Raw genomic sequence first — 12,620 nt, 5'->3', positions numbered from 1 at the left:
CTCAGCATCATTCACCCCACCCCACCCCCCAGCCCCTGCCACCATGTTTGCACTGTTCATTTGTGTAGTAAATTTTTCAGAAAATGGTTTGTTAATTAAGATATATTCCAGGTACCATAAGGACAATGGGGCAAGAATAGTGAGTATAACAGTGGGCAAGGGAGCACCAATGATGAGGGATTTCAGTAAGATTGGTCCTTAGACACCTCCAGAAGGCCACCAAAGGCATGCATCCATTAGGCAGGACCTTGAGGAGCATAGACAGGGAACAGCTACAGAGTTCTCCAGATGTGAAGGGATGTTCTCTTCAGACCTTAACCACACCACAGGACACTGACTGAGGTCTGGTTCATGGAAGGCTTGTCTGACACTGATCTTTCTCTCGGCCCTCAACTGGTTAAAAGGCATAAGTAAGGCCTGGGTCAGCACATCCTGGATGTCAGGTCCTTGCTTAAGGAAACTTCCTTGGCTGGGTTGGCAGCTTACTCATTGTAAGGCAGACAGCTCCCTGGGGCAAAGGAAGCACAATTCTGTCCTTTACAGCCTACCATCCTTCCCCTGGCACCAACAGGACCTTAAAAGTGTTGTGTGACCTTTGGGGAGTCCAATTTTATTGAAAAAAGTTCTTTCAGTGGCAAATCTCAAGGAATGGTTTGATGTTGGGGAAGGTGAGGAACACCTAAAGAGTGCTCTACTGATTTGGTCTTTGGCTGGTTGGGAACGGGTTTTAACTTTCCGTAACTCAAATCAAGCACACACCTACTAGTGTAAAACTCCTGGTACTGAGGGCAGTGGGTTTCCTCCCACACTTCAGCACTGTTAGTGTTCAAAGTGCCACCCCCACAGTTATCTCGCAACAGCCAGGTAGGCTCTACCCCACAGTTACCTGGCAACAGCCAGGTAGGCCTGACCCACTTTAAAAGGTGCTACTTGCCCCCTCTGCCCCCTCTTGATCTCTTGCTTCTCTCCTGCTTTTGCTCCTCCTTCCCCATTCCCTTCCCTTTCCCCTCTCTCCACGTGCTCATGGCTATGGCCAGCCTCTACTTCTCTACTCTCTCCCTCTCTCTCTGCCTTTCTCTGCCACTCGTGTCCTCATGTCCTGAATAAACTCTATTCTATACTATACTGTCTTGTGACTGGTCCCTCATGGGGAAGGGATGTCTTGGCATGGGCCCACTGAGGTACACTCTCCCTCCATACCTCACCACACCCCCATAGAACAAGCTGGCAGCCTGGCGGGCAGAGATCTGGGCTGTTGGGATTTATAAAGTCTCTTGGCACTGTGTGGAAAGGAGAGCTCTAAATTCAGCCACGAGTGAGGGACCTTCTCAGACACTCCTTGTGGTTAAAACAAATGATTGAAGCCTGCTGTGCAGCTGTTTGAGTCCAGATGGAATGTCTAGCATGCTGCTATCTTGGCTTTCAGAACACCCTCTCGAGGCCCTAGGGACCTCACCCTGTTCCCAAAGACTCCTTGTCATGAGGGGCGTGGCCAGAGGCATGCAGGATTAAAGGCAGAGAATTAAAGGGGGGGGGGCAGGAAGACAGTTTCCAGAGCCATCAAAACTATTCAAAATCTTGGGTAAATTGTGTTATTTAAGCAGAAGAAACAGGATTAAAAGGTGACAGGGCTTCCTTTTCTACCACCAGTTGCCATTATGATGCAGAAAACAAAAAACAACAATATCATAGTCAGTGTGTCTCTAGCTAAAGTTCCTTATTTTGACTTTTAACTTATTTTAAAATTAAAATAATTTGACCTTTATTCATTTCTTTTATGTGTGGGAGTAAGCTACTAAATATGGAGGTCAAAGGACAACATGGAGACTTCTCTTCACCTTAAGTGGGACCAGGGATCGAACTCAAGTCTTCAGGGTTGACAGGCCTATGCCTGAACCTGCTGAGAACTTTCACCCACCCACTCCTTGTTTTGATTTTTTTTTTAAAGCTATATCAAAAGTTTTCGATGTAGGGTTTTGTTTTGCTTTGTTTTGTTTTTTTCTCGTCTGTTTTGAAAGGAAAGGCATTTTATTGATTTTACTTTGCTTGTTGATGTCTGTTTTTGAAACTGAGTTCAGGGTTGAGTGCCCTGTGTTTGAGCAGCAATGTTGCTAACAAGCTAATTGGAGGTTCAGCGGGAGTGGGGGAAGGACTTTCAAATTCCCATAGAACATAAAGATTCACTGTAGCTCATCATCAAAGGAAGGAATAACTCTAGCATGAAGTGTCTGCACTTTATACAGGCAGCCAGTTACACAGGTAGAGTTTGCTTTTACTAAGAAGAGACGTGTCTGGAAATGCAGTGTGTGCATCCACCTGTAAGAGCCCACCAGCCTCTTATGGGAGGTGACGACAGAACAGTGTCCTGTGCACTCCCTCTCTTGAGACACAAAAGTAAGTGAGACCAAATGCTCTGCAGATTGGTGGCTACACAGCTTTTATAACTGTACCAAGTGTGCATGGTCTTCTGATGACAGCCACAGCTGGGGTGGACAATCATCTTAACCTGGCCAGAAGCTCTAGCAAACCTTCCCTTTGATGGAGTGATTCATTTGAAGAGAGGGCGTGGGGTGCCTGAGGTCCAGGTAGCACAGCATGCTGACTCAAAGCCACATTTTCCCCTCCTCCCTCCTCCCTCCTCCTCCACCTCCTCTTCTTCCTCCTCCACCTCCTCCTCCACTTCCTCTTCTTCCTCCTCCTCTTCCACCTCCACCTCCTCCTCTATCTCCTCCTCTTTCACCTCCTCTTTCTTCTCTTCCTCCTCCTTCTCATCCTCCTCCACCTTTTTCTTTCATCACAGTGTCAGCCATGGTTATGGAGTGAGATGGACCCTAGGCAAACTGTCAATCAACCCTCCTACCTTCTGGCCACTAGCTGTGTGTGTATACAGCCTCTCTTTCAACTCACAGAGCAGTCCTGTGAGGTTGGAGTTCTATTTTGCAAATGCAGATTTGAGGCTCCTTGAAATTAGTGACTGACATCTGCAGTGTCCCAGATTACAACCATGTCTTCACTCTTGCTCTTATCTGCAATGTCTTCTTTCTGCCCTCTTTCCTCTCCTTGCTTCCCTGATCCCATTTCTCCGCATCTACTCTCTCCAGGATCTCATTAGGCTGGACTAACCTGGAATTAGCTATGTAGACAAAGATAGCTAAAGAACATAGATATTCACCTGTCTGTACCCACTCCTCCACTCACCTCTGCTCCCCACTCCCCAGTGCTCCGATTGAAACCATTCACCACCACACCCATGACCACACCTCTTTAATCTTCTATTATTTTACTTACTGCAAACCTATTGAACTCAAACTCCATGCTAGGCCCTGTATTAAATAAGACAGAGAAGATTCTTGTCCTCATGTATCTTATAAACTAGCCCACCAGGAACAGAAGTGTTTTTAAACAGAACAAAGTGGGTTGAGGGATGGGTCCACATACGAAGGGACTGCTGCTTTCCCAGAAGGGGAGTTAACATATTGGCTGTGCCAGAGGAGACTGAAAAGATCTTAACAAGATGGGACAATGGTCCAAGACCATGGCCTAAAGTTAAGCAGAAATAGACTTGAAGCTTTTTACTGACTTTTATAAGTATATCGTTAGAACACTGGCCTGCACCTTTAAGCCTGACATCTTAGCCTGAATCGGGCCACACTTCCCTCCTGCTCTTTCTGGGACAGAGTTAAGATGCAGCCTCCACCCTGAACAAAACCTCTCAGTTTATGATATCTGGCTCCTCCAGGTTGCCTGTCCCATCACACATGCGCTATCGAACTAAATCGTGATGTGTAAGAATTTCTCCGACCCTTTAAGGATTATAAGAAGCCAGAACTTTCCCTTGCTTGGGGTGTTGATCTAAGACACTCTACCCATCCTCTACAAAATCCCTTCTCACTCACCTTCCCTCCCTGCCCCCTCTGATGTTCTCCTCATGAAGCTTCTCTCCAGGCATTAGAGGAAGCCTCTCCTTCCCCCTAAGGCCCCACCGTGTGTAGATCTCCGTATATTATATTGTTTCTGTCTAATGCTCTCCCTCCCACCTCAAGGCCCCATGATGGCCCTGAGGCACTCTCATTCAATAAACCTCACTGAAAGGAATTGTGTGCTGGCTTCCTCTGTGGACTGACCACTGCTGTCATGTGTGTGTGTGTGTGTGTGTGTGTGTGTGTGTGTGTGTGTGTGTGGTGTGTACAGAATACATAAGACATGGCTTTATAATTCATCAGGTGAAGCTTGAAGCCCTAAGAGAGTGGGGTACGCTTTTTAAAGAGACTGTCTTAGGCTATATCTGTTCCAGCAGAGATTCCAAAAGAAAGGTCTGGCAATCAGTTTTACTTTGCATCCTGAACTCCTTCCAGGGCGTTCCATGTGTTTTTGCTTGTTTTAAAGGAAGCACTGTTTATAAGAGAGTGTTTCTGACACAACAATAAAGTAAGTCTCTAGAATCTTAATTCTTGTGGTAGAAGGGAAGAGATGCTCACTTATTCCCTACCTATTCTTACATCCTGGTGAGCTTCCCTGTGCGGCACTTAAGGCTTTGCAGCAGGGAACCTGAAAGACAAATGACATCACCCTGTGCTTGCCTTTCCTTGGCAGTGCTTAGTAACTGCCACTGCTCGCCTACGGCACATTTCCCGACCTATTTTTCGTGCCGTGTCTTGTGTTCTGATTTCACTGTTACCATGGTCTGAGTGAGAAATGTCCCCTACAGGTTCAGGTTGTGAACACTTGTTTCCCAGTAGGTGGCGCTGTTTGGGGGAGGTTACGTAACCAATAGGAGGGAGAGCCTCGCCAGAGGAAGTATGTCACTGTGGGTGGGCTTTGAGAGTTTAAAGCCTTGTTCCATTTCCAAGTCAGTCTTTGCATTCTGAAAGCCAACTATGTGGTGGCTCTCTCCCCCCTCCCTCTCCCTTCTCTCCCCCTCCCTGTTCCTGTCCCTCTCCTGTTCCCTCCCCTTCTCCTCTCCTCCCCTCCCCCTCCTCTCTCTGTCTTTACCTTCTATTCCCTTTCCCTACTTCTCTCTCTCCCCTGGATTTGTTGTATGTTCGTGAACGTGAACATTTTTAATCTTACTTTTCTAATACTCTAAGAACACATTGTCTCCTAGATCTCCACCTTCTCTTTTTGCGCCTGCCTGCCGTCCACACAGAACATGCTCAATACATACTTAGTCAGTGGAATTATTAAAAGTAAAATGAGATGTTTGTTGAGGCCCAAAATTGGTAGAGTAGGAACTAAAAAACTTAGAGAGATGCGTTTGCTTAAATAAATTTGGTAGTTTTAGCAGAGGTTGTTCTGCTCCTGGCATATAGACATGGACAAGAATACTACCACAAGAATCATACTGTGCTTACCAGTTTTTATTTTCAAATTAACACAAACCACAGTCACCTAGGAAGAGTGAACCTCAACTGAAGGGTTGTCTCCATCAGATTGACCTGTGGACATTTGTGGGGGGCATTTTCATGATTGCTGATAACATAGGAGGGCCCAGCCCACTGTGGGTGGTGGCATCCCTAGGCAGGTGGGCCCCTGCTGTATAAGAAAAGTGGCTGGGCCCATGCCTGGAAACAAGGAAGTGAGAAGTGTTCTTCTGTGGTCTCTGGTCCAGGTTCTTGCCTTGAGCTCCTGCTTTGACTTTCCTCTTTGATAGCCTATTACTGAAAGCACAAAATGAAATAAACCCTTCCTTCCTCCCAGGTTGTTTTTGGTCATGGTGTTTGTCATGCAACAGAAAGCAAACTAGAACATTCACCATCTTTTTGTTTGTTTGTTTGGGTTTTTGTTGTTGTTGTTGTTTTTCAAGACAAGGTTTCTCTGTATAGCCGTGGCTGTCCTGGAACTCACTTTGTAGACCGGGCTGGCCTCGAACTGAGAAATCCGCCTGCCTCTGCCTCCCAAGTGCTGGATCAAAGGCGTGCGCCACCACGCCCAGCAAACATTCACCATCTTTAATCCACTTGAGCACATAGACAGAACCCCTGTGTGTATTTCCTGATGCCGTAGGCTCATGGAGTAAAGGAGTGGGTAGGTACTGTTCTATCCAGCCCTAGGTCAACCGGGGTGGAACTTGCTTCCTTTGTGAAAGAGCATGGTCGTTTGTCATCTGAGATCACTGTCTTGCTTTTCTTTGATGCTCAAACATTAGATTACATCCCTTGGTTCCATGATTGTTTGAATGTCTCTGAAGACACATACACATTCATGTCTGTGAACATGCATGTCTCATTACCCACACACCAAGAAAAAGGAATTACAATCTTGAAGAAATGGCCTCTCTTTAGCTTATTCTTCCTGTGTTCTCTGAATCAATCCTGACCTTTCCCCTGTACCCTCCAAATATCCTCAGTGGTTCTGTGAACAAGGAGCACTGTCCTGAGGCAGTCTTGTTCTCCGCCCGGACACAGTAACCGCAAGCGTGTATTCAACAGTATAGAATCTGCACTTTCCACTTTAAAGTTTATTAAAGTTGTCACATGGAAGACAGAGGATCTTTCTGGTGAGACAGAATGACAGATCCACTTGCTGTGGCTGCTCGTAAATTAGATTGGTGATATATTATCTGTTGAAGAAGAAACTTTATCTTAATAGCTACCGTTTGGGCATCAGTCACCTACACCGCAGTCCCACCCCCCCTCACAAGCAGGGAGCTTTCCACAATTTGTACATTTCAATTAGGCTGCCGTAAAGGATGAGGTGTCTGAAGGCATTAGTTCATTACTGGTATCCAGCCATGTTTTTCTTGATAAATGACATTCTGAAAGCCTCCGTTCCCAGCATAATCACCTTAGGGGACCCACGGAGTGTGGCCCCACATGATTCAATTACAGCTAAAAGTTGCTCTCTTCCCAGAGCTTGGAGACTCCAGAAACCCATCTGCAGCCTTTGGCGTTTGCAGGATACCCCCCCCCCCCACGCCCCGCTCTTTTTCATGCACTCCTATAAGGATTCAAATGCAGAGGAAGATTATGTTCTGCCTGTCTTCCCACTACCAATTTTTTTCTTCCTATCTGATCATCTTTGTAAAGTGCAGCATCATGTTTTACAACAATGAACCCAGTTTACCAACAAGTGAATATATAAATCAATTGACTCCAGCTTTTCCTCCTATACCCAGCAGTAAAGGGTGTTGAGAGTCCTACAGATAGATGCACAGTAACTTACAGTATCCCACAGAGGCCAGAAGAAGAATCCTCTGGGTTTAGAGTTACAGACGGTACTGAACCAACATGGGAGAGCTGGAAATCAAACTCAGGGCTTCTAGAACAGTGACCAGTGCTCTTAACCATCTCTCTGACCCTCCATTCCATTGTTTTAAACATTTTGTTTACTCTGAAAGGCTAAGAAATAACTTACATGTATTTCAGTAACAGAGTAGTTGACTGTAATTTGTTTGTTTGTTTGGTTTGGTTTGGATTTCAAGACAGGGTTTCTCTGTGCAGTCTTAACTGTCCAGAAACTCACTCTGTAGACCAGGCTGGGTTTGAAGAGATCTGCCTGCCTTTGTCCTCTGAGTGCTGGGATTAAAGACATGCACTACCACCTATGGCTGAAAATCTGCAGTCTTAAAATAGCTTCTGTAGTAACTTCATAAGCAGACCCTGGGGCTGGAGTTACAAGTGGTTGTGAACTATCCAATAAAGACCTTCCCCTTCTCCCGAGTCCACAAAGATGTGCCTTCTTCCTGGTGCTCAGTGCTTCAGCCATCACATTGCTAAGGAAATAGGGTGGAGACGCTCCCAGAGAAGATTGTTGCCGTATGCATCTGCTTTAGTGCTCAAAAGTTTAAAAACTTCTGCAAATACACAAAGGATCAAGTGGGATCAAGTGCTGAGATGTGCTGAGAAGTGCTGCTGAGGCCAGGTTCTCCTGCACTCAGACATGCCGAATCCTTCAGTCCTCTGTGATGTTTTCACGGAAGGCTCAGAAGGGGTATGCAGCTAGTTCTGCTCCTTGTCTAACCCCCTTCCCTGCCAGCCATAAATCTGGCCTTCTGACTTAAGTGGCACAGAGGATTTCACGTCTCTGAGTCAAAAGATGTTGTCGGTTGACCCCACTTGAGTCATTTCTGCACTGTTCACTCAAACTGAGAGACCGGCTTTGTATCAATTTTCCAGATGGATATCTGTAAGTCTAAGTGCACTTGTATGTTTCTAATTTCTGAATTTTGAGTGCATGTTAGAGACATACTTAAGCCTGGTCAAAACACAGATCACTATGCGTCACCCCTGGAGCTTCCGGTTCACTGAGTCCGGGGTGAGGCTAAGCACGGGTGACTGGTCCCTGGCTCCCGAGATGCTCCCGTTACTTCTTTTACAGTCCTTCAGGGCACCGCCGTCATTTGGGACCCCACTTTCAGCCCAAAACAATTACCTGTGAAATAGATAGGGTTAAGTCACTATGTATTTATGTCCTAAAACCATAGCGATTTCTTTAAATCACCCTTAAATCAGAAGAAAACAATGTAGTTAGCCATAGAACCCCTTGCAGATTTTCAAACCTCGGGTTTCTGGTATTAAATAGGGTAACATTTGTCTAGAACCCTATGCACATTGGCTCTTAGTCTCTAGATGGCTTTAATACTTAATGTAGAATAAATGCTGTGTAAGTAGCTATCATGCTAAAATAAGCACAAGAAGAATGCCTGTACATATTCCAAACAGGCAAAATCATTTTCCTGAGTGTTTCCCATCCATGACTGGATGAATCTCAAGGTTATAGCACATAGATATGGGGAAGGGTTTATTAATTACTAATAAACATCTCCCTGCATTAGAGTTTGAACACAGGTAGGATGCTGTGGGGGGGTCCCATCAGAAACTGGAAGCTGATTGGCTGCTGCCGGTCCCATTCTCTGTTGCTGATTGGCTGCTACCGGTCTCATTCTCCATTGCATGTTGATTTTCATGTTGCATCTGCCTTCTCCAGGCATGGCCTCTGCAAAAGGACTGTCAAGGGAGAGGGTCTCGAGTCAGAAGTGCTAACTACTTTGGATTCAGTTTGCCAGTATCTGACAGCATCCTGGTGTGACTGTAAAACTCTCAAAGTTTAAAATATCCCATGGCACCCTGTGGGTTTTCCACCGTGCCCCAAGTGCCCTGGTGCCCGTTTAGGGAATGGAGGGTTTAAATGTCATCATTAAATTAAAAAAAAAAAGTATTGAATTTCACATGTATTGGTATTTTACTTACGTGTATGTCTATGTGAGGGTGTTGGATCCCCTAAAACTGTAGTGTGCTGCCATGTGGGTGCTGGGAATTGATCTCAGGCCCTCTGGAAGAGTAGCCAGTGTTCTTAACCACTGAGCCATCTCTTCAGCCTTCAAGTTTCCCCATTTCTGTTTAAATCGATCTACTTTGAGATTCTCTTTGAGACCTAAGGAAGACGTTTGCTCAGCTTTCTTCCTCCCTGTGATTCTTGCAGCAATCACTAAAATGTTTAGATTGTAGAAAAGTAAAGGTAAAAAAAAAAAAAAAAAAGTAAATCAATCCTTACAAGTTAGCCAGGTGTGGTAGCACACACGTTTGATCCCAGCACTCGGGAGGCAGAGGCAGATGGATTTCTATGAGTTCCAGGGCAGCTGGAGTTACACAGAAAGACCCTGTCTCAACCAAAGCAAGCAAACAAGAAATACAAGCTTACCAGTCTTGAAATAAGTAGTGTGTTCATTTCTGTAGTAGAGGAAGTGAATAGGAAGGGTCAGAGAACATGACCACTGTGAAAAGCTGTCATACAGAAGGCTCCCATGTCAGTGTGGGTATGAAGCATGCTCTTCTTCAGACCTGATGGAGCCTAGCCATGGGCTGACAAATTATTGCTCTCACGTTATACCTAGGAAGCTGGTATGTCCTATTAGGTAAGTTGGTTTATGCAAAGAGAACTCATGTGATGGTAAGATCGCAATATTTTACCTATCTTTATGGAAAATGGTTTTTATGAAACTGGGCTCTCATTTTTTTTTCTAATTGAAAATTTCTAACTTCATAGCTAGTTTTAACAAAACTCACATAAGGTTGGTAGATATCAAGTAATTATTTTGCCAATGTTAAATCCATGGCCGGTCAGTCATGGATGTGAGAAGGCTGGTGAGTTACTAAAGCTTTTGGGAAATCCCCATGGAGAGAGAAGACAGTGTGGGGAGTTTTGATGATGCCTGGCTACCAGGAGGAAGACTGGTAGACATTGAAGGATAGCTGAGTCCCCAGGGTCCCCAGTTTCTGGGTCCTCAAGAGCATTCTCTCAGAAGAATAAATTCAGAACACATGAAGAACAATGGAGACCAGAAAGTCAGCACATGACAGGAGCAGTGTTGGTGTTCATGGCAGGGAGCAGGTGTTCAGAAACTGCTGCTTGAAAGAGCACTTCAGATGAACCAGGCTCGCCCCCTTTTCGTCTCTGAGTACGCGGACTTGGAAGCCACGGGTGCATATAAACATATAAACCCGAGGATGAACTCAGATTATTTGCAATGCCCCAACCTTGTGCACCAAGTTCCACCTGCCTTGTTGTTTCTAGTGTATGGTGGCAGGAGCAATCAATCAGTCAATCAATCAATGTTATTAACCAAGTGCTTCTATCCAGCCTGCCATAGGGTGTGTATAGTTGATTGAATACACTAGCCTGTGATCTGTGTGATAGAGCAGAGGCCTCCTTTCCTTGATTTTAATTGCTTAGGTTCAATTGGCTAACTGCAGTCCAAAAATAACAAAGGGAAAATTCAGAAGCAAGCACAGATGCCATATAATCTTATTATAATGACTTAGTGTGATCGTTGTTAATCTTTTTTTTTTTTTCTGTTAAATGTTCATCCTCCATGAGGGCCTTTCTTGGAAGACATCTGGTGGGGAGTGAGATGTGCTGAGAAGACCTGGAGCTGGGGGATTGTTTCAGATAAAATTCAGAAATCTCGGGGGCTGGTGAGATGGCTCCTCAGTTAAGACTACCTAATGCTCTTTCAAAGGTCCTCAGTTCAAATCCCAACAACCACGTGATGGCTCACAACCATCTGTAATGAGATCTGACGCCCTCTTCTGGTGTGTCTGAAGACAGCTACAGTATACTTAACATATAACAATAAATCTTTGAGTCTGAGGGAGCGGGGTGGAGCCAGAGGCACTGGAATGAGCAGAGATCCTGAGTTCAATTCTCAGCAACCACATAATGGCTCACAACCATCTGTACAGCTACAGTGTACTTGTATACATAAAATAAATAAATCTTTTTTAAAAATTCAGAAATCTCAAGAAACAAACAAAAAACAAAAACAAAACAGAAAAACTCCACAGAGCTAGGAGTCTGAAAAAGCCATGAGTCCCAGGTGGTCACGCAGTCAGGGCTGTTCTAAGGAATGAATCACTTTCCTTTCTGTGGTCCAACACAGAGTTCAGTGCCTGACAGAATGGATGGATGGGATGAGGGGAGAATGGTGGAAGTTGCTTATGGTAAGTTCTTTAAAGCCAACAGGCACTCTCCCCATGTCTGTTCCTCCTTCCTCCGGTCTTTACAACAGCCAGCCTCCCAATATCCAAACATTGGCATTGGCAGTGAAGCCTGCCAGGGGGCATCCTATGAGACTCTGTAGAACTCCTTAGGCTGTGATGTCCTCTCAGCCACTGGTGCTGTGGCACCACTGAGTCTTGTCTCCCCTGTTCTTGAGTAGTGTGCTACCAATGGCTTCCCATTACTGTCCCTGTCTTTGATGGTTCTGGGGATAGGATGACCACTCAAGGGGTTTCTTGGGATGAAAGTCTTTCCTTTAACCCAGCAGCTCATCCTCTGTATGGCTCAACCTCCTTGTATCTTTCTAAGTCAGTGTTGCAGTCTCCCCAGTAGGAAATACATGGGGTTTGGTTTTTGGTTCTTTTGTTTGTTTGTTTTCATTTTTTTCCTCTTCCTTAAGTGCTCGCAGCACTGAGAGTTTGCCTGTCTTTTCCTTTTGTGGTTCTGGAACTCTTTGCCAGATTCTAGCGTCACACAGCCATGATATAAGCAGAGACAAAGCGCCACGGTATGCAGCTGGCACATTAACAACTGTACATAAGGGTACAGTCTGGGAGCAGATGAGCAGAGGCTGACCTTGGGTATCCTAATGGACAAATAAACCATTCTTGACAGGAGAGAATACAGATGAATCAACATGAGAGTAACAGGAAATAGGCTGAGATTTCAGCAAGAGGGAATTCTGTGCATCAAAGAGCAACCCTTGACCAGAAGGATGTTGTAAAGTGGGGGTGGGAGAGCGTGACTATAGCTTTAAAAAGATTATGAAATCTCTACTCCCAAAAGCACGAACTATCTGAGTGTCTTGGTTTAAAAATGAAGATTTTTCTGAAATAAGAGAAGGTGGAAAGAGTGATTCTGGAGGCAGAGCTTAGGCTGGTGGGGATTGCCACAGAGTCTTTCAAACAGCTCCCCTAGATGGGCCACACCCTGGTCTCCTTTCAGTCAAAGTGAGAAGAACGTGCCCAGGCTATTCTCTGCCTACACTGAGAGGTTTGAGATAGAGGGGTCACTCTTTGACAGCAAGATTAACTGGCAACACAGGGTGATGTCGTGATGTCACAACAGCGGTGACTCTTCTCACCTGGGATTGATTTGGGGACACTGATGCTCACAGTCCTGTC

General features: G+C 45.3%; 1 protein-coding gene across 8 annotated transcripts in view; it reads left to right on the top strand.

Moving 5' to 3' along the window:
* Positions 1 to 12,620, top strand: part of Stard13 (StAR related lipid transfer domain containing 13) — a 199,848-nt gene that overhangs the window by 77,707 nt on the left and 109,521 nt on the right. The window contains exon 1 of one of the 8 annotated variants that reach the window (XM_029477490.1): positions 1,744 to 2,394. The exons of the other annotated variants lie outside the window; for them this stretch is intronic. Coding sequence (XP_029333350.1) covers positions 2,298 to 2,394 — 97 coding nt within the window. The 5' untranslated portion in view covers positions 1,744 to 2,297. Of the gene's footprint in view, positions 1 to 1,743; positions 2,395 to 12,620 lie in introns of those variants that run through there. 8 annotated transcript variants of the gene reach the window in all.

The sequence above is a fragment of the Mus caroli genome, chromosome 5, assembly GCF_900094665.2.
Source record: "Mus caroli chromosome 5, CAROLI_EIJ_v1.1, whole genome shotgun sequence".
Classification (NCBI taxonomy): Eukaryota; Metazoa; Chordata; class Mammalia; order Rodentia; family Muridae; genus Mus; species Mus caroli.
Note: the sequence above shows the minus strand (reverse complement) of the source record. Positions and strands in the feature narration are given on the sequence as shown.